Source organism: Anolis sagrei, chromosome 2, assembly GCF_037176765.1.
Source record: "Anolis sagrei isolate rAnoSag1 chromosome 2, rAnoSag1.mat, whole genome shotgun sequence".
Lineage (NCBI taxonomy): Eukaryota > Metazoa > Chordata > Lepidosauria > Squamata > Dactyloidae > Anolis > Anolis sagrei.
This window is the reverse complement of record NC_090022.1, coordinates 7,518,511-7,543,017: the sequence shown is the minus strand read 5'-3', so window position 1 is coordinate 7,543,017 and position 24,507 is coordinate 7,518,511. Positions and strand designations below refer to the sequence as shown.

At 45.6% G+C, this 24,507-nt stretch overlaps 1 protein-coding gene across 1 annotated transcript; it reads right to left on the bottom strand.

Annotated features, from left to right (window-relative positions):
- Window positions 1-2,791: 2,791 nt before the first annotated feature.
- On the bottom strand, window positions 2,792-20,789 carry LOC132765282 (zinc finger protein 791-like). The gene is given in 5 exon segments (XM_067465183.1): window positions 2,792-6,382; window positions 9,135-9,255; window positions 12,182-12,264; window positions 13,294-13,890; window positions 20,689-20,789. Coding segments are annotated over 4 exon segments (2,430 nt in total). The 5' UTR covers window positions 13,868-13,890; window positions 20,689-20,789; the 3' UTR covers window positions 2,792-4,730.
- Between the last annotated feature and the right edge of the window lie 3,718 nt (window positions 20,790-24,507).

The window sequence follows — 24,507 nt, the reverse complement described above, 5'->3', positions numbered from 1 at the left end:
GAGTAGGCCGAAGCCTGTTAGAGTTGGTGAGCCAAAGCTAGTGTTGCCCTGAGGAGAGTGAGTATATCGAAACCTGTTGGAGTTAATGAGCCAAAGCTCATGTCGTCCTGAGGAGAGTGAGTAGGCTAAAGCCTGTTAGAATCAGTGGGCCTCAGCTAGTGTCGGCCTGAGGAGAATGAGTAGGCCGAAGCCTGTTAGAGTTGGTGAGCCAAAGCTAGTGTTGCCCTGAGGAGAGTGAGTAGGCCGAAGCCTGTTAGAGTTAGTGAGCCAATCTAGTGTTGCCCTGCGGAAAGTGAGTAGGTTGAAGCCTGTTAGTTAGTGAGCCAAAGCTAATGTCGCCCTGAGGAGAGTGAGTAGGCCAAAGCCTGTTAGAGCCAGGGGGCCAAAGCTAGTGTCATCCTGAAGAGAGTGATTAGGCCAAAGCTTGTTAGAGTTAGTGGGCGAAAGCTAGTGTTGCACTAAGGAGAGTGAGTAGGCCGAAGCCTGTTAGAGTTAGTGGGCTGAAATTAGTATTGTTTTGAGGAGAGTGAGTGGGCTGAATCCTGTTGAAGTTAGTGGGCCAAAGCTAGTGTCGACCTGAAGAGAGCGAGTAGGCCGAAGCCTGTTAACAGTCAGTGGGCCAAAATGAATGTCCTGAGGAGAGTGAGTAGGCCAAAGCCTGTTAGAGTCAGTGGGTCACAGTTAGCATCGCCCTGAGGAGAGTGAGTAGGCTGAAGCCTGTTAGAGTTAGTTTTGCCACAGTGAGGAAAATCCTCAGTCTGTGTGAGGTAAGTCTGAATGAGAGAAGCCTTGTGTAAAGGAGCTCCAGTGTATAAAAGCTGCTGTGTGTATAAAGCTATGTATTTGTTTATTCACGTCGCAGAAACCTTGTTATTGTAAGTAGTGCAATTATATTATTTTACTACAAAGAAAAGCTTCCTATGGAAGACATAACATGGGGTCTCTGAGGTTTTGTTCTTCTTGTCACTTTGGGCTACTAGTGCTGAGTCCCACTGCTGCTGCTGAATTTTTGTGTCTTCATGATGTCAGTGTTTAGGGTGACAGAGACACTCGCTGGAACACCTCAGCAAGCGAGAGTCCAAAAGTGGCAGGCTCAAACCCAGAACCTCAACCAATGGCTGATACCAAATGAAAGGCTCCCCCCTGGGCACATAGAAGACTGGGAGACTTGGAAGGCACTGAACAGACTGCGCTCTGGCACACCATGATTTGTTACTGCAGAAAGCCAGTTTATTTGCAAGTGCCACTGCATTTTAGGAAAGTTTATAATTTTATAACTCTTACAATTTTTATTAGTGGGATTTTATGTGTGCTGTTTTTATACCAAATGTGCACGACACAACCTTGTCATCACCAACATGCTCTTCCGCAAATTCAAGACATCACTGGCACCTCTTAGACTACACAATCACATGGGCCAGAGACCGCCATGACATGCTTCTCACAACAGCCATGGCAGGTGCTGACAACTGCTGGACAGACCACAGGCTAATCCGATCCACAATGGCTATCAAGATCACTCCCAAGCGCACCCAAGCCCTTCAGGAGCCCTCCAAATGAGCCCTCAAATGAGTGTTTGAGGACTGGGACATCCGTAGGGATACCAAGGTGCTTGTTTATAAAGCTATTGTCCTCCCAACCCTGCTATACGCTTGCGAGACGTGGACAGCCTACAGACGTCACATGCAACTCCTGGAACGATCCCATCAGCACTGCCTCTGAAAAATCCTGCAAATCTCTTGGGAAGACAAGTGGACAAATGTCAGTGTGCTGGAAGAAGGAAAGACCACCAGCATTGAAGTGATAGTCCTCCGCCATCAACTCTGCTGGACCGGCCACATTGTCTGAATGTCCGACCACCGCCTCCCAAAGCAGTTGCTCTATTCCGAACTCAAGAACAAAAAACGGAATGCTGGTGGGCAGGAAAAGAGATTGAAAGATGGGCTCAAAGCCAACCTTAAAAACTGTGACATAGACACTGAGAACTGGGAAGCCCTGGCCCTTGAGTGCTCCAGCTGGAGTTTAGCTGTGACCAGCAGTGCTGTAGAATTTGAAGAGGCACGAATGGAGGGCAAAAGAGAGAAGCATGCCAAGAGGAAGGCGCATCAAGCCAACCCCTACTGGGACCGGCTTCCACCTGGAAACTGATGCCCTCACTGCGGAAGAAGATGCAGGTCAAGAATAGGGCTCCACAGTCACCCACAGACCCACTGCCAGAACACCAACGTTGGAGGACCATCATCCTTGGACTACGAGGGATCGCCTAAGTAAGTAAGTGTTTTTATACTTATGTTACAAGGTGTATGCTGATGTATTGTTGTTTATATGCAGCACTTGGAATGGTTTTGTGAGCCGCCAAGAGGTTTTAAAAATGTCTTTTTCAAGCAATTTATGGCAAAAAAAATTGCAAGGTAATTTTCTTACCTTGCAGAGCATTCCAGTCCTCCTCCAAAAACTTTCAAATAGCTTGACAGGCCAAATTGGTTTTGGCACAGCTGTACCATGGATATTTGACCATGTTGCTGGGTCAGGGATGGAGCTTATGTCTACTGAATGACAGAGGATGCATATTTATCTGAGTCTGTAATATGTCTCTCCAAACATACTGTTCTATGCCTTGTTTCAGATGTATGGGTTGACTTGGTAGGAATTGTCCAGAGGGGGTTCACCTTGGCCTTCAAGATGGCAGAATAAAACCTGCTCATGGCCAACCGGTGGGTTTCCAGGACCAAGTAGGGTTCAAGCTCTGATTTCCAGAAAGACAGCCCCATACTCAAATCATTACACCACAAGGCTTTAAAATACCTTTATTTTCTGTCAAAAGGGTAGAAGAAACTCGGCAAATTTCAGTGGACATTCTAAAAGAAGCACAAAAGAGAAGAACTTAAATCTAAAAAGAAGGAAAATAGTGTGGATGCCACATCGTATTAGCTGGTGAGGCAGCAACAATTCCACAATGCCAGTACTATTCTTTAAAGCAGTGGTTCTCAACTTGTGGGTCCCCAAGTGTTTTGGCCTATAACTTCCAGAAATCCCAGCCAGTTTACCAGCTGTTAAGATTTCTGGGAATTGAAGGCCAAAACATCTGGGGACTCACAGGTTGAGTACCACTGCCATAAAGCGTGCCAAAAGAAGACCCAAGATATCTTGAATCAACTGTTTTGCACTAAACACGAGGAAATCAATACACAGACCAGAGTGGTCTTCTGTCCAGATGGGTTTTCTTCATTGTGTGAATATTTTGAATAATACCTGCGACAAAGAACTGGTGGGATCACAAGCCTGAAAAAGTTACAGAAAATGAACACGTCAAGCTATTCTGGGACTTCCGAATTCAGACTGATAGAGTTGTGGAGCACAAGACTCCTGACCTCACAATTGTGTTGAAAAACCAAGTCTGGGTTATCGATGTTGTAATCCCAGGTGACAACAGGATTGAAGAGAAACGACAATTTAAAGATCGAACTGCAAAGACTCTGGCACAAGCCAGTCAAGGTGGTTCCAGTGGTGGTCGGCACACTGGGTGCAGTGCCTAAAGACCTTGGCCTTCACTTAAACACAATCGGCACTGACAAAATTACCATCTGTCAGCTGCAAAATGCAACCTTACTGGAATCTGCACGCATTCTTCGCCGATACATCACATAGTCCTAGACACTTGGGAAGTGTCCGACGTGTGATCCAATGCAACAACCAGCATAGTGATCTTGTTTGCTGTGTACTAAACTTGATGTGTTTCTAATAATAATAATAATAATAATAATAATAATAATAATAATAATAATAAACGTCCTCTGCAGGGAAGCAGATGAAACACTAGATCCCAACCTCAGCTGCTGCAAGAAGATCGCACAGACAGACTACAAGCAGAGGCATAACACTATTGCTCAGATGATTCATTGGAACTTGTGCCACAAACACCATTTGCCTGCGACAACTAACTGGTGGGATCACAAGCCTGGAAAGGTTACAGAGAATAAACATGCCAAACTCCTCTGGGACTTCCAGATTCAGACAGAGTTTCGGAGCATAATATTCTTGACCTCACAATCGTGTTAAAAAACAAAGTACGGATCATTGATGTCACAATCCCAGGTGACAGCAGGATTGTAGAGAAACAACAGGAAAAGCTGACACATATGGATGTAAAGATCGAACTGCAAAGACTGGTACAAGCCAGTAAAGGTGGTCCCAGTGGTGATTGGCACACTGGGTGCAGTGCCTAAAAACCTTGGCCTGCACTTAAACACAATTGGCGCTGACAAGATTACCATCTGCCAGCTGCAAAAGGCCACCTTACTGGGATCTGCACGCATTATTCGCCGATACATCACACAGTCCTAGACACTTTGTGAAGTGTCCAACGTGTGATCCAATTCAACAGCCAGCAGAGTGTCTGCTGTGGACTCATCTTGTTGTGTTTCAAATAATGATTTTTTTTGTCGTGTCAGGAGCGACCTGAGAAACTGCAAGTTGCTTCTGGTGTGAGAGAATTGGCTGACTGCAAGGATGTTGCCCAGGGGACGCCCGGATAATTTGATGTTTTTATCATCCTTGTGGGAGGCTTCTCTCATGTCCCTGCATGAGGAGCTGGAGCTGATAGAGGGAGCTCATCCGCCTCTCCTCGGATTCGAATCTGTGACCTGTCGGTCTTCAGTCCTGCCGGCACAGGGGTTTAACCCACTTCGCCTCTGGGGGCTCCATAAATAATGGAGATGATGATGCTTTATTTATATCCTGCCCTCTCTCCCCAAAGGTAGCTTTGAAGATTGAACTCTCCCCACACTCTTGGCATGCGCATGATTTCTGTCCTGGTGGGTTTTGAGATCTGATTTGAACATAAAACTCTTCCCACATTCCAGAGACTATTAGGGTTTCTCTCTTCTGTGGCGCATTTCATGTCCAATGAGATATTGCTTCTTAGTAAAGGCTTTCCCACACTCCAGGCATTTATGTGGCTTCTCTCCCATATGGAGTCTTTGGTGAGCCTTGAAGCTTTTCCTCCTACTGAAACTCTTCCCACATTCCAGGCATGTGTGGGGCTCTTCTTCTATATGAGTATTCTCATGATTTTTGAGAACAGATTGGCTGCTAAAGCTCTTCCCACATTTTAAGCAACTATGGGGTTTCTCTCCTCTGTGATTCATCTCATGGAGGAAAAGACTTCTCTTGAGGATGAAGCCTTTGCCACACTCCAGGCACTTATAGGGTGCCTCTCCCCTGTGGTTCATTTCGTGCCCAACGAAACTTCTCTTGTCATTAAAGCCCTTTCCACACTCCAGGCATTTATATGCCTTCTCTCCTGTGTGAGATATTTGGTGTCTGCTTAGGGCTCCTTTTCGACGAAAGCATTTCCCACACTCCGGGCATTTATATGGCTTTTCTCCCGAGTGGGTTGTTTGGTGTCTGCTTAGGGCTCGTATTTGACAAAAGCTTTTTCCACACTCCAGGCATTTATATGGCTTCTCTTCTATATGACTTTTTTTGTGTGTGCTTAAGGCTCCTTTATGATGGAAGCGTTTCCCACACTCCAGGCATTTATATGGTTTCTCTCCTGTGTGACTTATCTCATGTCTGCTTAGGGCTTCTTTTTGACGGAAGCATTTCCCACACTCTGGGCATTTATACGGCTTCTCTCCTGCGAGGATATTTTGGTGCTTCTTGAGACTTGACCTCCGACGGAAGCTCTTCCCACACTCTAGACACGTCTTTGATTTCTCTTCTGTATGACCATTCTGGACATTGTTTATGTCCGATTTGTGGCTAAAACCCTTCCCACACTGTCCTGTATGACTGTCTTGGTGAACAATAAGAACAGATTTAAGGCTATAACTCTTCCCGCACTCCAGACATTTAAAGGGTTTCTCTCCTCTGTGATTCCTTTCGTGTCCAATAAGAGTTCTCTTTTCGGTAAATCGTTTTCCGCACTCCAGGCATTTATACGGTTTCTCTCCCAAATGGGATTTTCGGTGTCTTCCCAAACTTCCTTTACGACGGAAACTTTTTCCACACTCCGGGCATTTATATGGTTTGTCTACAATTTGTGGTTTTTCATAGTTCGTAAGGTGTGTTCTAGATTCAAAGCCTTCTTCCGATTGATGGCATTTAGCTTGTCCTTTCTCTATATTGTTTGTGATATCATCATTAAGGCATGATGACTCACGGAAGAAGCCATTCTCCAAGGCAAGGCAGTTCCTGATTGCTTTGCTGTCATCCACTCTTTCTTGGATTGTGATTTCCTGGGTGTCAGCAGGGCGCTGGTTCCTTCTATATTCTTCTGTTCCCATTTCCAGGTTTCCCTCTTCCCTCTTTTTATATCTTATTGTTTTCAGCCACACTTTACATGACATTCCCCCATTTTCACTCTCCTTTTCAGCACCATCTTGAAGAAAAGAGACACAAGAAGAAAGCATGAAAAAAGAATACAAAACATGAAAAAAGAAGCAAGATATATGTCAACAATCTAGCAGCCTAGACCATCCTAATCTCAGTCCCATTATTCATACTCCCTTCAAAAAATTTTAACTGATTCTTCACTTTAAACACATCTTTTTAATTAGTTTTAATCAGTTTGTCCTTTTGATTCTACATGTTGCCCGCCCATTATTATTGTGCCTGTGCATATTCTTTATTTTTCATATTGTTATGTATTCATATGTGTTATATAACTATGATGCAACTCCTGGAACGATTCCATCAGCGCTGCCTCCGGAAAATCCTGCAAATCTCTTGGGAAGACAAACAGACAAACATCAGTGTGCTGGAAGAAGCAAAGACCACCAGCATTGAAGCAATGGTCCTCTGCCATCAACTCCGCTGGGCCGGCCACCTTGTCCGGATGCCTGACCACCGTCTCCCAAAGCAGTTGCTCTACTCTGAACTTAAGAACGGAAAACGGAACGTTGGTGGACAGGAAAAGAGATTTAAAGATGGCCTCAAAGCCAACCTTAAAATCTCTGGCATAGACACTGAGAACTGGGAAGCTCTGGCCCTTGACCGCTCCAGCTGGAGTTCAGCTGTGACCAGCAGTGCTGCAGAATTCGAGGAGGCACGAGTGGAGGGTGAAAGAGAAAAACGTGCCAGGAGGAAGGCGCGTCAAGCCAACCCCGACCGGGACCGCCTTCCACCTGGAAACCAATGCCTTCACTATGGGAGAAGATGCGGGTCAAGAATAGGGCTCCACAGCCACCTACGAATCCACAAGGAAACCCATCATGGAAGACCATCTTACTCGTCCAACGAGGGATCGCCTAAGTAAGTAAATAACTATGATGTTATTGTTTATTGTTCACATTTTTTGTTTTTCCTTATTGTAATTGTCATTTGGGCTTGGCCTCATGTAAGCCGCTCTGAGTCCCCATTGGGGAAATGGTGGCGGGGTAACAAATAAAAATTATTATTATTATTATTATTATTATTATTATTATTATTATTTCATCATCTATATAAATAAAAATGTAATGTTAGGGTTGTTGTAGGTTTTTTCGGGCTATATGGCCATGTTCTAGAGGCATTCTCTCCTGATGTATCACCTGCATCTATGGCAAGCATCCTCAGAGGATGTGAGGTCACAATCTCTGAGAATGCTTGCCATAGATGCAGGTGAAACATCAGGAGAGAATGCCTCTAGAACAGTGTTTCTCAACCTGGGGGTCGGGACCCCTGGGGGGTCATGAGGGGATGTCAGAGGGGTCGCCAAAGACCATCAGAAAACACAGTATTTTCTGTTGGTCATGGGGGTTCAGTATGGGAAGTTTGGCCCAATTCTATCATTGGTGGGGTTTGGAATGCTCTTAGTAGGTGAACTATAAATCCCAGCAATTACAACTCCCAAATGTCAAGATCTATTTTCTCCAAACTCCGCCAGTGTTCACATTTGGGCATTTTAAGTATTTGTACTAAGTTCGGTGCAGATACATCATTGCTTGAGTCCACAGTGGATTTAAGTGAACAACAACTCCAAAACTCAAAGCCAATGCCCACCAAACCCTTCCAGCATTTTCTGTTGGTCATGGGAGTTTGGTTCAGTTCCATCATTGGTGGAGTTCAGAATGCTCTTTGATTGTAGGTGAACTATAAATCCCAGCAACTACAACTCCAAAATGACAAAATCAACCCCCCCCCCCCAAACCCCACCAGTATTCAAATTTGGGTATATTGGGTATTTATGCCAAATGTGGCCAAGTGAATGAAAATACAATTTGCATGTCAGATATTTACATTACGATTCATAACCGTAGCAAAATTACAGTTATGAAGTAGCAACGAAATGTTATGGTTGGGGGTCACCACAATGTGAGGAACTGTATTAAGGGGTCGCGGCAATATGAAGGTTCAGAAACACTGCTCTAGAACATGGCCATATAGCCCAAAAAAACCTATAACAACCCAGTGATTCCAGCCATGAAAGCCTTCGACAATACAATGTAATGTTAGTTTGTGGGATTAACATAACTCAAAAACCACTGGACAAATTGACATCAAATTTGGACACTATACATCTATCAGGCCAATGAGTGACCATCACTCATAAAAACACTGAAAAACACAGTAGAAGGGACTTAAAAAGCCAAAAACGCAAAAACATGCTACAGCACATGCACAAAAATTACTCTCCCAGCAAACAAAACACATAATAGCATATCCACACTCTCTTCTGGACTACAGCTCCCAGCATCCCCTAGACCAGGCCCTTTAGGAGAGGAGAATGATCCAAATGCACTGCTTCCAAGATGAAAGCTTTCTTCTCCTTGGATTTCTTCGAGAGCATCCCAATCCCTGCATATTTCTAATTTCCTATTCCTGGACCGCAACTCCCAGCAATCTTCCAGATAGATAGATTAGATGGAGATAGATAGGTAGATAGATGGATCAGGAGGACTGCTGGGAGTTGCAGTCCAAGAATAGGTAGAGAAGGAAGAAAGGGGAGAAAGGGGAAAGGAAAGAATGGTTGGGGAGGAGGAAGAGAAGAAAAAGAGAAGGAAGAGGAGAGGGAAAGAAAAAAATGAATGAATGAAAGAAAGAAAGAAAGAAAGAAAGAAAGAGGGAGGGAAGGTTGGCCACAACAAGACTGCAGAAACAGGTGGAATTTCTGAAACCGATTTCTATGGACCAAGACACAGAGGGATCCTTACCGAAAGAGGCCAACGTCTCATAATTCTCTCTCATGACCTCCCAGTGCAGGGCTTGTTGATTCGGGTCTAGCAGAACCCACTCTTCCTCACTGAAATGTACAGAAACATCCTCAAAAGTCACCTGAAAGAGGAGGATTAGGACATGCGGATCAGCAATGCTTCCTGCACTATGATGCATATTTTCCCCAACATGGGGCATTAAGACCGTTTATAGCAGATTAAAACAGCTGTAGTTAAACATTCGCAAAATCCAGAAGTTGAAAAAGGAATTGAGCAATAAAAAAATTAAAACCAAGACAAATGATAAAACCCCAATTCAGCAAAAAAATACAAACTACAAGAGAGGAGATTCCATCTGAACATGAGGAAGAACTTCCTGACTGTGAGAGCCGTTCAGCAGTGGAACTCTCTGCCCCGGAATGTGGTGGAGGCTCCTTCTTTGGAAGCTTTTAAACAGAGGCTGGATGGCCATCTGTCAGGGGTGATTTTAATGCAATATTCCTGCTTCTTGGCAGAATGGGGTTGGACTGGATGGCCCATGAGGTCTCTTCCAACTCTTTGATTCTATGATTCTAAGATCCTGTGTATCCTATGAGCCCAGTTACAAACAAACGATCTCTTCCCCAAGGCCTGTTGGAACAAAAAACCCTTCTATCCAGCGAAATGAGCATTAGGGGCAAGTGGATGGATGCACAGCAGTCTCCTCTCTTTGGAAAGGGAAGTCTGCATCCTGAAAGCATCCACCAAGAAGTCACCTCCAGGTGGTTCTTCCATAATATACAACTATGTTGATCTAATGAAGGTTTGAACAGGAGATTCAGTCCAAAGTGGAAAGCACTGTGTGGGCCTAGTGCAGTGGTTCCCAACCTGTGGTCTGCAGGAATTAAAATATGGTCCATAGCCTCACTGTTACTACACTAGGTTGTTGGTCAGTGGTTCTCAACCTTCCTAATGCCACGAATCCTTAATACGCTTCCTCATGTTATGGTGACCCTCAACCATAAAATTAGTTTCATTGCTACTTCATAAATGTCATTTTGCTGCTGTTATGAATAGTAATGTAAATAAATATCTGATATGCAGGATGTATTTTCATACACTGGACCAAATTTGGCACAAATACCCAATACAACTAAATTTGAATACTGGTGGGATTGGGGGAGGATATTGATTTTGTCCTGTGTGAGTTGTAATGGCTGGGATTTATAGTTCACCTACAAAGAGCATTCTGAACTCCACCAATGATGGAATTGAATCAAACTTGGCACACAGAACTGCCATGACCAACAGAAAATACTGGAAGGGTTTGGTGGCCATTGACCTTGAATTTTGGGAGTTGTAATTCACCTACATCCAGAGAGCACTGTGGACTCCAAACAATGATGGATCTGGACCAAACTTGGCACGAATTCTCAATATGTCCAAATGTACACACTGGTGGAGTTTGGGGGAAATAGACCTTGACATTTGGGAATTGTAGTTGCTGGGATTTATAGTTCACCTTCAATCAAGGAGCATTCTGAACTCTACCAACGACTGAATTGGGCCAAACTTCCCACACAGAACCTCCATGACCAACAGAAAATACTGTGTTTTCTGGTGGTCTTTGGTGACCCCTTTGACACCGCCTTGCGACCCCTCCAGGGGTCCCGACCCCCAGGTTGAGAAACACTGCTGTAGGTTTTTCAGGCTGTATGGCCATGTTCTTCTACAAGGGTTGAATAAAAAGTAATGCCTCCACCTTCATAACTGTTCAACAGATAGCAGTACTAGTACGCAACAGGTACTGGCTTGTTCAGTAGACTCTCCTCTACAGTTCCAATTTGGTGGGAAGCCTTAGCATTGAACGGTTGTGTTGTTAAAGTGTGAAGTATGGAACCCTGCTGAAACGGTCAGTCAATACGACTTAAGCAACGTGCAGTCATTGAATTCTTGACAAAAGAAGGTGTCACCCCAAAGGAGCTTCATCAGAGAATGCAAGCTGTTTATGGTGATTATGATGATGTGAGTACTGTGCATCATTGGACGAGTAAGTTTAGAGATGTTGAGTTGACACCTTCTGCTGTCAAGAATTCAATGACTGCACATTGCTTAAGTCGCATTGACCGACCATCTGCGCAGGGTTCCATACTTCCCACTGTAACAATACATAACTTTTTCGCCCGTGTCCAGCATTATTTTAAAAAGCCATAGTTTTTAAAGTGTGTTGTCCTATTGTTAATGCTTATATTATTGTTTTATTGTCTTGGTTGTTTTTAAATTGCTTGTATTGTTGTTGTTATTGCTTGTATTGTTGTATTCTGGGCTTGGCCTCATGTAAGCCGCACTGTGTCCCCTGGGGAGATGGTAGCGGGGTATAAATAAAGTATTATTATTATTAACTGTTCAATGCTAAGGCTTTCCGCCAAAATGGAACTGTAGAGGAGAGACTACTGAACAAGCCAGTACCTGCTGCATACCAGTACTGCCATCTGTTGAGCAGTTACGAAAGTGGAGGCATTACTTTTCATTCCACCCTTGTAGAACATGGCCATACAGCCCAAAAAACCTACAACAACCCAGTGATTCCAGCCATGAAAGCCTTTGACAATACATTGTTACTACATCATTGCAACGAGAGCAACTGCTCTCGCAAAACTCTCTTACAGTGTCAATGCTTATTCAATATGGTTTTCTGTGGGTGAGCAGATGGTGACTACTGGATGGCATATGTTCTGTATCAGAAACTAGAGCTGATGTAGTTTATCCAATACATTTTTCTGAATCAGCACCTCAATAACTAAACCAAATCTAAAGTTGATCAAAAACTTATTCGTAACCCATTTGGTATTAATGGTGGAGAGTGGTCCCTGGTCAAAAAAAAAAAGGTGGGAACCACTGGCCTATTGGAAGAGGAAGGCCTTAGAGATCAGCATCCTGAGATCACTTAAAAGGAAACTTCAGCAGAAGCAGAAAACAAACCAATGAAACAACCTTTCCAGGCACATGACCTGGCCCTGGGCAATTCCAGAATTATCTCCAGTTCATTTCTATTTCCACCTTTTTACCTGATCCTGTTCCATGGAGGCCATTTCTCCTGCTTCACAAAAGGATGAGCTATGATGTCTTCCCAGCATCCTTGGCTCCTCCCCTGTGAAATACCAAAAGAAGGAAGGAAAGAGAACATGAATTCCTATATTTTTAAGTCTCACTTTTAGTCTTACAATTTTTAAAAAGACCTGAAAAGGAACTGAAAGAACTGAAAATATTTTAGCTGACATGAGCATTCATGTAGCCAGTTTCATACAGTATCATCATGCATCTAGATCAGGGGTCCACAAACTTTTTAAGCAGAGGGCCAGGTCACAGTCCCTCAAACTGTTGGAGGGCCGGATTATAATTTGAAAAATAAAACATGAATTCCTGTGCACGCTGCACATATCTTATTTGTAGTGTAATAAACACTTTAAAACAATACAATAATTAAAATGAGGAACAATGTTAACAAATATAAACTTATTAGTATTTCAATGGGAAATGTGGGCCTGCTTTTGGCTGATGAGATAGGATTGTTGTTGTTGTTATGTGCTTTCAAGTCGTTTCAGACTTAGGTTGACCCTGAACGAGGGCCGGGTAAATGACCTTGGAGGGCCGCATTTGGCCCCCGGGCCTTAGTTTGAGGACCCCTGATCTAGATATTATAATAACTTTGCTGCTGACGTTTCGGAGAATGGTTAAGACCTGGCTTTATGAACAAGCGTTTGGTTAAGCAGTGCAACCAATCATAGGAAGATGGTAAATGGAACATAGGAATGGCATAAGGATTATGAGAACGGATCTGATTTCAACTGAGGCGTTATGTTATGTCTGTTTTGTTGTTCTGTTTTGTTGATTGTTAACTGTTGTGGATTGATGCTGTTGATCCTGTTTGTTGCATTGTTATGTTTTAATTGCACTGACACTGTTTGATAATTGTACCATGTAAACCGCATTGAGTCGCCTGTTAAGGGCTGAAAAATGCGGTATAGAAATAAAGCAAATAAATAAATAAATAAATAAATAAATAAATAGAAGCATTCTAACAATCCAGCTATTGAAGACAAGTCTTACTGTGGATAAAGGCAAAGACCATATATGTGGAGGAACTCTGGGAGCAAGGACCAAGCCAAACGCCTCTCACCTGGTGGAGCAGCTCTTGTGTCCTCTTCCTCCAGCTTGATCCACCTGGAAGGGAAGCCCTGGCTAGTGCCTGGTAGGGCCTCCTGAGCCTGAAGGAGCTCTCTCTCCTGCTGCTCTTCCTGCAGCACCTTCTCCTCTTCAGCCCGACTCAGGAGGAAGCCTTCAGCCAAGGCCACGGCCTGCGAACTGTTCTCTGCCCCACATTCCCTCACCCAGCGCTCCATCTCCACTGGAAGGACGGCCAGGAACTGCTCCAGGATCACCAGGTCCAGCATCTCCGCCTTTGTATGTTCCTCAGGCTTCAGCCACAGGCGGCAGAGAGAGTGGAGGCGGCTGCAAATCTCTCGAGGCCCCAATGCCTTCTGGAAGCGGAAGCGCCGGAAGCGTTGGCCCTGAAGGTCTGTGCTGAAGGCCTTCTCCTCCAGGGCATCCTGGCACATTCTGCCTGGGAACCCAACACTTCCCCTGCCCCACATTTCATTGGGCTCTCTTTCCCCTTCAGGGCTGGTCTGGTCTGGCTTCTCCATCTTCACTCTGGACTCCATCTGATCTAAAGAGCCTCTTCCCTTCTCCATCTGAAGATGTTGTGAAGCCAAGGCTATGCAAGACAAAGGGAAGGTGAAGGCCAGGCTAATGATCTATTACCCTCAAGCAGGGGCGGCTCAACCCATTATGCAAAGTAAGCATTTCTAGTATAGTCAATTTTGCCCAGGGGTGCTCTTGAGGCACTCCTGGGGGAAAATAGACCTTGACATATGCGAGTTGTAGTTATTGGGATGTATAGTTCACCTACAATCAAAGAGCATTCTGAACTCCACCAATGATGGAATTGAACCAAATATGGCACACAGAACTCCCACGACAAACAGAAAATATATATCAGTGATTGGTGGGGGTGGGGGGCGCCGTTGAAAATTACCTAGGGCCACCTCTGCCCTCAAGAGATAAGAAATCTTTACCACCCATTTTTGTGTTGCCGCTTTCTGGCTTCCCTGTAAGAAAAGCAGAGCCCTGGGAGTTTAGAGCAAACTTCATGAAGTAACACTATGGGAATTCCTTCGCATTGTTCTTCCCTTCCCCTTCTTCTCACCTTCAGCCCCACTTCCCTTGTTTCCCTGTATATTCAGTTCTGAAACTGAGAGGAATCCTGGGAGTTGTAGTGTGGCAAAGTCCTTCAAGCCTTCCCTGCCAAAGAGTACTGGTGCCTCACCCAACTGGTGCCTCTCCTAGGAGGGCAAACCATTCATACAATGCAGTCCAAGTGGCCCCAAAGTGCGTTCATTCTGTGACACAGATGCCACATGTGAGAATGCAACCTGCTCTCATGACCAACTCAAAAGTGGCCCCAAAATAGCCCCACATTTTCCATGTAGTGTTATTATGTGCACCATATACTGTTATAACAGTAGAGACATCACACTGGCAACAAAGATCTGCATAGTCAAAGCAATGGTATTCCCCGTAGTAACCTACAGATGTGAGAGCTGGACCATAAGGAAGGCTGAGCAAAGGAAGAGAGGCGCTTTTGAACTGTGGAATGTGTCTAGAGGAGGGCGACTAAAATGATCAAGGGTCTGGAGAACAAGCCCTATGAAGAGCGGCTCAAGGAGCTGGGCATGTTTAGCCTGAAGAAGAGAAGGCTGAGAGGAGATATGATAGCCGTGTATAAGTATGTGAGAGGAAGCCACAGGGAGGAGGGAGCTTGTTTTCTGCTTCCTTGGAGACTAGGACGCAAAACAATGGCTTCAAACTACAAGAGAGGAGATTCCATCTGGACATGAGGAAGAACTTCCTGACTGTGAGAGCCGTTCAGCAGTGGAACTCTCTGCCCCGGAGTGTGGTGGAGGCTCCTTCTTTGGAAGCTTTTAAACAGAGGCTGGATGGCCATCTGTCAGGGGTGATTTGAATGCAATATTCCTGCTTCTTGGCAGGGGGTTGGACTGGATGGCCCATGAGGTCTCTTCCAACTCTATGTTTCTATGATTCTATGTGGTGCTGGAGGAAAGTTCTGAGAGTGCTTTAGACCGCAAAAAGATCCAACCAGTCCATACTTCAGGAAATAAAGCCTGACTGATCATTGAAGGGAAAGATAGTAGAGGCCAAGATTTACTTTGGCCACATCATGAGAAGAAAGGAAAGCTTAGAGAAGACAATGATGGTGGGAAAAATAGAAGGAAAAAGGAAGAGGGGCCGACCAAGGGCAAGATGGATGGATGGCATCCTTGAAGTGACTGGACTGACTTTGAAGGAACTGGGGGTGGTGACGGCTGACAGGGAGTTCTGGCGTGGGCTGGTCCATGAGGTAACGAAGAGTCAGAAACGACTGAATGAATGAACAACATACTGTTATAACCTGATGAATTCTCATTCTGAAGCTTGAACCAGTCCATTCCTCCTCTCCTCATCTTGCCCTCAAACTGCTTCTGACTTGGACTTGCTTCTGCCTTTGCCCTTCTTTCCTCCATCTCTGACTCCAGCCTCACTCCTCACTCCAGCCCTTGTCCTGTCTCCAAGGTGGACTGGGGTGAGATTCATGGACCTCCTTGTGTGCATCCCCAGGGGCGGCCCGTCCATTACTCGAAGTAAGCGGTGGCAGAATACTTTTTTTGCCAGGGGGCGCTGTTCTGTCCTTAGGCCACGCCTCCTCCTGCAGGCCCCATGCGCCCTCCACAGCCTTCTTCTAATGGAGAAGCGCAGGCCCCGCCCACTAGGCGAGAGGGAAGTCCTCCCTCCACGTGCTGCCAGGAGGGAGGCAGCCAAGCTCTTTCGCTTTCCCTTTCCTTCCCTGCAGCTGAGCCTGGACACCTCTCAGGGCAGCAAGGAGGCCTGGTCAAAAGGTACTGCAAATGTCATCTTTTGTACATGCCTCCCCCAAACCCCTCTAGTATTTGGTAATGGAAGCCCTATATGCCAAGCTTGGTTCAATTCTATTGTTGGTGGAGCTCAGAATGTTCTTTGGTGCTTGGTAAACTGCAATTCCCAAATGTCAGGGTCTATTTTTCCCAACCCCCTCTCCAGTATTTTCTGTTAGTTATGGAAGTCCTGTATGCCAAGTTTGGTTCAGTTCTATTATTGGTGGAGTTCAGAATGCTCTTTGGTGCTTGGTGAAGCATTCTCACCTGATGTTTCACCCACATCTATGGCAGGCATCCTCAAGAGGCTGTGAGGTCTGTTTGTAACTAGGCAAGTGGAGTTTGTATATCTGTGGAATGTCCAGGGTGGGAAAAAGAACTCATGTCTGCTTGAGGTAAGTGTGAATGTTGCAATTGGTCATCTTGATGAGTATTTAATGGCCTTGCAGCTTCGAAGCCGAGCTAGTTGCTGCCCAGGAATCCTTTGTTGGGAGCGGTTAACTGGCCCTGATTGCTTCATGTCAGGAATTCCCCCCCCCCTTTTTTTAGTGTTGCTCTTTATTTATTGTTCTGATTTTAGAGGGTTATTTTAGAGGGTACTGGTAGCCAGATTTTGTTCCTCTGAGGTTGCCTGCCATAGATGTGGGGAAAATGTCAGGAGAGAATGCTTCTGGAACATGGCCATACAGCCCAGAAAACTCACAGCAACTCAGTGATTCTGGCCATGAAAGCCTTCCACAACACATTATTATGTTTATTTATACCCTGCTTTTTCTCTCCCCAAGAAGACTCAAGTTGGCTTAGATTAAAAACATTTCAGTACAGTTTAAAATCCACAAATATGCAAACATTAAAATGGAATTAAATATCATTGGTATTTTAAAAATTCAGTTAAAATCCATAAAAAACATATCCAAAACTAAAAACTGCAGCAGACCCTGACTTGATCTTTAAAACCTTTTAAAGCCTGCATTAGATTACCAAATGTAATGTCCCTTTATACACACTGCTTTATATTAATTTCCCCAGTATTCCTTTATCTGATTTGTCATCAACACACTTAATGGACTGCAAAAATATGATCCTGTGTGATTCCTTTCCATTGCTGGCCGAATAGTTTAAATTTGGATAATATTTTGACTTTGATATTTTAGCAATTACATTTTGCAGCAGTGTCTTTTGGGTTGCTAACCCTTGTCCTTCCCCTTATCCTTCCATCAGTTCCAGGGCTCAATCCCAACTGCTGTTGGACGAGACACTATGGAGCTCTATATTTATATTTCCACAGTACAAAGTGGCAAAATCAAAGACTGCTTTGGGATTTTTTTTAAAAAAAATGTTTTCAAACCATGGATGGTTGAAGCAGTGGTTGCAGAACACCAACTGTGTAACACTGTCACTGTACGAGTAAAGCAACAACAAAATGCTCCCCTGCCCTTAGGTGTATAATTTAATTAAAACATGACACAAAGGCAAAGGGATGCCAGTGTGGGAAGGGATGAAGGGCCTGTCCAGACAGGCCCTATATCCCAGGATGTGATTGCAGGTTTTCTGTTTATCCTGGATTATCTGGCAGAGTGGACTCATATGATCCAGTTTAAAGCTGAAAACCTGGGATTTATTTATTTATTTGTCATGTCAGAACAACCAGTCAAATTATGTTACATTTCTAACAGAACAAAGCAAAACAAGCAGATTACAAAATTTGTGAGTATGGTAGTTGATTAAATGTCCTTTGATCAGTATCTGGCCACTTGGAGTGCTTCTGGTGTTGCCGCAAGAAGGTCCTCCCTTGTGCATGTGGCAGGGCTCAGGGTTCATTGCAGCAGGTGGTCAGTGGTTTGCTCCTCTCCACACTCGCACGTCGAGGATTCCACTTTGTGGCCCCATTTCTGAAGGTTGGCTCTGCATCTCGTGGTGTCCGAGCGCAGTCTGTTCAGCGCCTTCCAAGTCGCCCAGTCCTCTGTGTGCCCAGGGGGGGTCTCTCATCTGGTATCAGCCATGGGCTGAGGTGCTGGGTTTGAGGCTGCCACTTTTGGACTCTCGCTTGCTGAGGTGTTCCAGCGAGTGTCTCTGTAGATCTTAGAAAACTATTTCTAGATTTAAGTCGTTGACGTGCTGGCTGATACCCAAACAAGGGATGAGCTGGAGATGTCTCTGCCTTTGTCCTTTCACTATTGGCCGCCACTTCCCGGTGGATGTCAGGTGGCGCAATACCGGCTAGGCAGTATAATTTTTCCAGTGGTGTAGGGCGTAAACACCCTGTGATAATGCGGCATAGGGCCTGTCTGGAAGGGCTCCATGGCTTCACATGCCACCTGTTTCTCCAAGGCCAAAGCAGTGGCAGTTGGATGGAAGGAGGGCTCTTCATCTGCTTCTGGGTCAAGCACATGCAAGAGCAAACTTCAGCCCTCCAGGTGTTTCGGACTTCAACTCCCACAATACCTAACAGCCGGTCTAGCAGTTTGTAATGTAATACAGGTTGAGTATCCCTGATCCAAAGTGCTTTGAACTAGAAGTGTGTAAATCACTTTGAGTCCTCCTGAGGGTGAGAAAAGCGGTATACAAATACTGTAAATAAATAAAAATGTTTGGGATCATGGGATAGCTGTTTACATACACAATGACACATTTCAAAGATAGCACCCAAGATGAAACGCAAAAGAGGCATGCACGAGGCCTCTTTTCCCACGTGCCCGGCAATGCCGCTGCGCATCCCTCTCTCGGCATTAGGAAATGTGCGCCCTGCATCGCCCTCCTTCTCCATGCACTTCCTAACGCTGGGAGAAGGATGCACACTGGCGTTGTTGTCTCCCTTGGCCTGCAAGGAGGAGGAGGAGAGGAGGACAACGTGCGCACTTGTGAGGGAAGGATGGAGGGAGAGCATGCTCCCTGCATGAGGGCTCTTTTTCCGTGCGCCTGGTAATGCCGGCGCGTGTCCCTCTCCCGGAGTTGCAAAGCGTGTGGGGGAAGAGAATGCAAAGCGCATACCCAGGAGCCGATGGAGCACAGGGCCTCTTCTCCTGTGTGAAGAGGGGCAGCATTGCAAGTGCCTCTCCAGGCAGCTGTGCCATCACCCCTCTCAGGGCGGCAAGGAGGTTTCTTCATGAACGGAAGTGACTGAAGGTACTGCAAATCTAAATTATTGTACATGTTTCCCCAAAACCCCTCCAGTATCAGAGTCTATTTTCCCCAAATCCCTTCAGTATTTTGTGTTGGAACTACATCAACACTGACAAAGAAACAACAAGAAATACTATTTACCCACAAGCATTAAGAAATTACATATATTAGAAACCAACTTTCTTATTACTTTCTTTTCAAGATCACTAGACTGGATCACAGCAACGCGTGGCAGGGGATGACTAGTGTGTGTGTGTGTGTGTATGTATGGCTGGCATGGGCCAACTTCAGCCCTCCATGTGTTTTGGACTTCAATTCCCACAATTCCAAACAGCCAGTAGGAAGTCCTAAATACCTGGAGGGCCAAAATTTGTCCATGCCCCCATAGATAGATAGATAGATAGATAGATAGATAGTGATTGGTTTTGGGGGAGGGGGGGCGCCAAAATACTGTTTGCTTACCATTGAAAATTACCTAGGGCCGCCTCTGTGCATCCCTGTCTTCCTCCCTTGTGTTCCTGCAGCACCTAAAATAATAAAATCCTAGAGTTGGAAGAGACCTCCTGGGCCATCCAGTCCAACCCCTTTCTGCCAAGAAGCAGGAATGTTGCATTTAAAGCACCCCTGACAGATGGCCATCCAGCCTCTGCTTAAAAGCTTGCAAAGAAGGAGCCTCCACCACACTCCGGGGCAGAGTTCCACTGCTGAACGGCTCTCATAGTCAGGAATTCTTTCTAATGTTCTGATGGAATCTGCCTCTTTCCTTCTCTTTGGAGCCTCCAAGCCCTTCTTCTCCTGGGAGAGAGGCCAGGATGAGAGGGGGGGGGGGGGAGGCTGATCTGCTGGAGGGAGGGAGGAACTGGGGCCCAAGAAAGAGAGCGAGCGAGGAATCATAGAATCATAGAGTTGGAAGAGACCTCATGGGCCATCCAGTCCAACCCCCTGCCAAGAAGCAGGAATATTGCATTCAAATCACCCCTGACAGATGGCCATCCAGCCTCTGTTTAAAAGCTTCCAAAGAAGGAGCCTCCACCACACTCCGGGGCAGAGAGTTCCACTGCTGAACGGCTCTCACCGTCAGGAAGTTCTTCCTAAAGGAGGGGAGGAAGAGGGAAGGAAGGAAAGGTTTGAACAGGAGAAGTGGAAAGCACTGTGTAGGCCTACTGCAGTGGTACCCATCCTATGATCCGGCTGGGAGGGAGGGACACTGCAGAGCCCATCACCCCGGCACCTGACCTGAGATTCCTGAGAGTTGTAGTCCACATCCCTGCCCCATGTCCTCCGGTGGGCCTTCCTTTCTCCCCAGAGGCAGCCTTCCCTCCCTCCAAGCTGAGGAAGGAAGGGAGGGGTCTTCTCTCCTTGCTCTCCTCCAGATGTGAAGCTTCCCAAAAAGCAGAAGATGGGGAGACAGGAGGACTCACCGCTTGGCCCTGAGAAGGAAGAGGTGGGCAAGAGGGCAGACTAGCTGATGCCTCTTTGTCTCTGCAACTCCCCTCCCGGGAGAAGTGCTGCTGATGCTGTGGGTGGGGCCTCGCCTCCCAGGACACGCCCCTTCTCCATCCCTCCCCTTGGAACTCCCTCCCTTGGACCCTTCCTGCCCAGATCCAGCTGGGAACCGAGGGCAGCATTGGAGGACCAGCGAGGAACAAGGCTTCCTTCCAGGCGGGGCATTCTGGCTTCCTCTGGGATTCCTGGAGGTCTTCTGCCTCCTCCTCCCCCTTTTCCTCCAATGGCTCCAACATAATACATACCAAAATGTGGGGCAGGATTATTATTATTTCGTATCAAAAGCAATCATAGAATCAAAGAGTTGGAAGAGACCTCAGTAAGGTAAAGGTCTACTGCCCAAGGAGGGGTCGGAAGGTTTCCCCAAGGAATCATAGAATCAAAGAGTTGGAAGAGACCTCCTGGGCCATCCAGTCCAACCCCATTCTGCCAAGAAGCAGGGATATTGCATTCAAAGCACCCCTGACAGATGGCCATCCAGCCTGTTTAAAAGCTTCCAAAGAAGGAGCCTCCACCACACTCCGGGGCAGAGAGTTCCACTGCTGAACGGCTCCCACAGTCAGGAAGTTCTTCCTCATGTTCAGATGGAATCTCCTCTCTTGTAGTTTGAAGCCATTGCTCCATTGCGTCCTCGTCTCCAGGGCAGCAGAAAATAAGCTTGCTCCCTCCTCCCTGTGGCTTCCTCTCACATATTTATACATGGCTATCATATCTCCTCTCAGCCTTCTCTTCTTCAGGCTAAACATGCCCAGCTCCTTAAGACGCTCCTCATAGGGCTTGTTCTCCAGACCCTTGATCATTTTAGTCGCCCTCTTTCTCTGGACACATTCCAGCTTGTCAATATCTCTCTTGAATTGTGGTGCCCAGAATTGGACACAATATTCCAGGTGTGGTCTAACCAAGGCAGAATAGAGTGGTAGCATGACTTCCCTAGATCTCGACACTATGCTCCTATTGATGCAGGCCAAAATCCCATTGGCTTTTTTTGCCGCCACATCACATTGTTGGCTCATGTTTAATTAGTATAAAACTGATAAAAATAGAAGGAGTGCAGGCAGCAAAATATCTTTTGACCAAAAACGAGCAACAGCAACAGCATTGTCTGTAGCCTCCAACAATTCTTCCTCTGTACATGACGCAGGGCATAGTGGACCAACATACAGATGCAGTTTGTTCTGCTCCACAGTCACACAAGGTGTGGGTTTTTTTTAAGATAGTGCCATTTTGCCAGGTTGTCTTTGGATCTGCCCACTCCACTTCTGAGTGTGTTCAGGGACTTCCAAGTTGCCCATTCCTGGTTTGCCCCTGGAGGAAGACCCTCCCTCATGGGGGCCATACTGTCTGAATATCAAGCAAAAGGTGGGTGCTAGAAACAATATCATATGAAATCTGACTGGCACAACCTGGGGATCACAACCAGACACAGTGAAGACATCTGCCCTTGCGCTATGCTACTTTGCTGCTGAGTATGCATGCCCAGTGTGGAACACATCTCACGCTAAAACAGCAGATGTGGCTCTTAATGAGACATGCCGCATTATCACGGGGTGTCTGTGCCCTACACGACTGCAGAAATTACACTGTTTAGCCAGTATTGCACCACCTGACATCCGCCGGGAAGTAGCAGCCAATAGTGAAAGGACCAAGGCAGAGACATCTCCAGCTCATCCCTTGTTTGGGTCTCAGCCAGCACGGCAACAACTTAAATCAAGAAATAGTTTTCTAAGATCTACAGAGACACTCGCTCGAACACCCCAGCAAGCGGGAGTCCAAAAGTGGCAGGCTCAAACCCAGAACCTCAATCAATGGCTGATACCGAATGAGAGACTCCCCCCTGGGCACACAGAAGACTGGGCGTCTTGGAAGGCGCTGAACAGACTGCGCTCAGGCACCACGAGATGCAGAGCCAACCTTCAGAAATGGGGCCACAAAGTGGAATCCACGACATGCGAGTGTGGAGAAGAGCAAACCACTGACCACCTGCCACATGCACCATGGAGGACCTTCTTGTGGCGACACCAGAGGCACCCTAAGTGGCCAGATACTGGTCAAAGGACATTAATCAACTACCAAGCTTGCAAACTTTGTGTTTTGCCTTTTTGTTTGTTTTGTTAAAAATGTAATACAAATGTTTGGTTGCTGATGACACGATAAATAAATAAATAAATAAATAGTGGGGGGGCCATCCAGTTGGGATTTTCTGACTTAGCTACCCATAGGGATACCCTTGCTGTCGCTGGGGGGACTCCAACTACACAGATATCTATAAATACAATGTCAGTAAACAAATGTCCTATTGCTATAAACTTCAGCAGAAATACCAATTGGAATAATGAGGAAAATACCAAACCACTCGTATAGTACACAAGTGTGGGAAACAAACACATAGGGACTATTTACAACGGTGTAACAAACATCATATTCATGTTTTTCAAAATAATTAGCTGGATCTTCCAAATGTTGTGTAGACAAACTTCAACATATCCAATAGTGTCCCATGTTAATTCCAGGTGTGATAAAAAGTCTTTGGAATACAACAAGTTTCCTGCGTGTTTATATGCCTACTATACTAGAAACCTGAAGAAGAGATACTCCTCCAGAAACAAGGACATATAAACAGCTGGGAACCTTGCTGTATTCTACAAAGACGTTGCCCAGGGGACACCTGGATGTGTTGCCATCCTGCAGGGAAGCTTCTCTCATGTCCCCTTCTCACAAGGATGGTAAAACATCAAAACATCTGGACGTCTCCTGAGCAACGTCCTTGCAGATGGCCAATTCGCTCACACCAGAAGAGAATTGCACCTATTTCTAGGTGCAAAGACTATTGCAGACGCAGATTGCAGCCAGGAAATCAGAAGAGGTTTACTTCTTGGGAGGAGAGCAATGACCAATCTTGATAAGATAGTGAAGATTAGAGACATCACACTGGCAACAAAGATCCACATAGTTAAACAATGGCATTCCCCATGGTCACCTATGGATGTGAGAGCTGGACCATAAGGAAGGCTGAGCCAAGGAAGAGAGACGCTTTTGAACTGTGGTGTTGGAGGAAATTTCTGAGAGTGTCTTGGACTGCGAGAAGATCCAACCAATCCATACTTTAGGAAATAAAGTCTGACTCCTCACCGGAGGGAAGGATATTAGAGACAAAGGTGGAGTTCTTTAGCCACATAATGAGAAGACGGGAAAGCTTAGAGAAGACAATGATGCTGGAGGGAAAGGAAGGAAAAAGGAAGAGGGGCTGACCAAGGGCAAGGTGGATGGATGGTATCCCTGAACTGACTGGCTTGAGTCTGAAGGAGCTGGGGGTGGTGACGGTCGACAGGGAGCTCTGCCGTGGGCTGGTCCAGGTCACGAGTTGGAAGTGACTGAATGAACAAACAACAACAACAACACTGAAATTTCACTGTAACTATTAGAATCCTACCTTCCTGGTCATCATATACTTTCTCTGGCTCCAGATCTCTTTTTATATAAAACAACACACCATTGGGTCTTTTTTTTTTAGTTACAAGGAGTAAATAGTGTCCTAATTTTTCTTGATTTCAGATATGTTTGTGTTTATCTAAGAAGTGTGTCTCTTGAATACAGGCTATGTGAATCCTAGCTTTGTATAGGGAGTGAAAGACTAGTTTCCTTTTAACACAATTATTCAGACCATTTGCATTAAATGAAAATATTTTTATGTGGATTCATCCAAAGTATTTTCCTCCTCTCTCAACTCCCTCCCC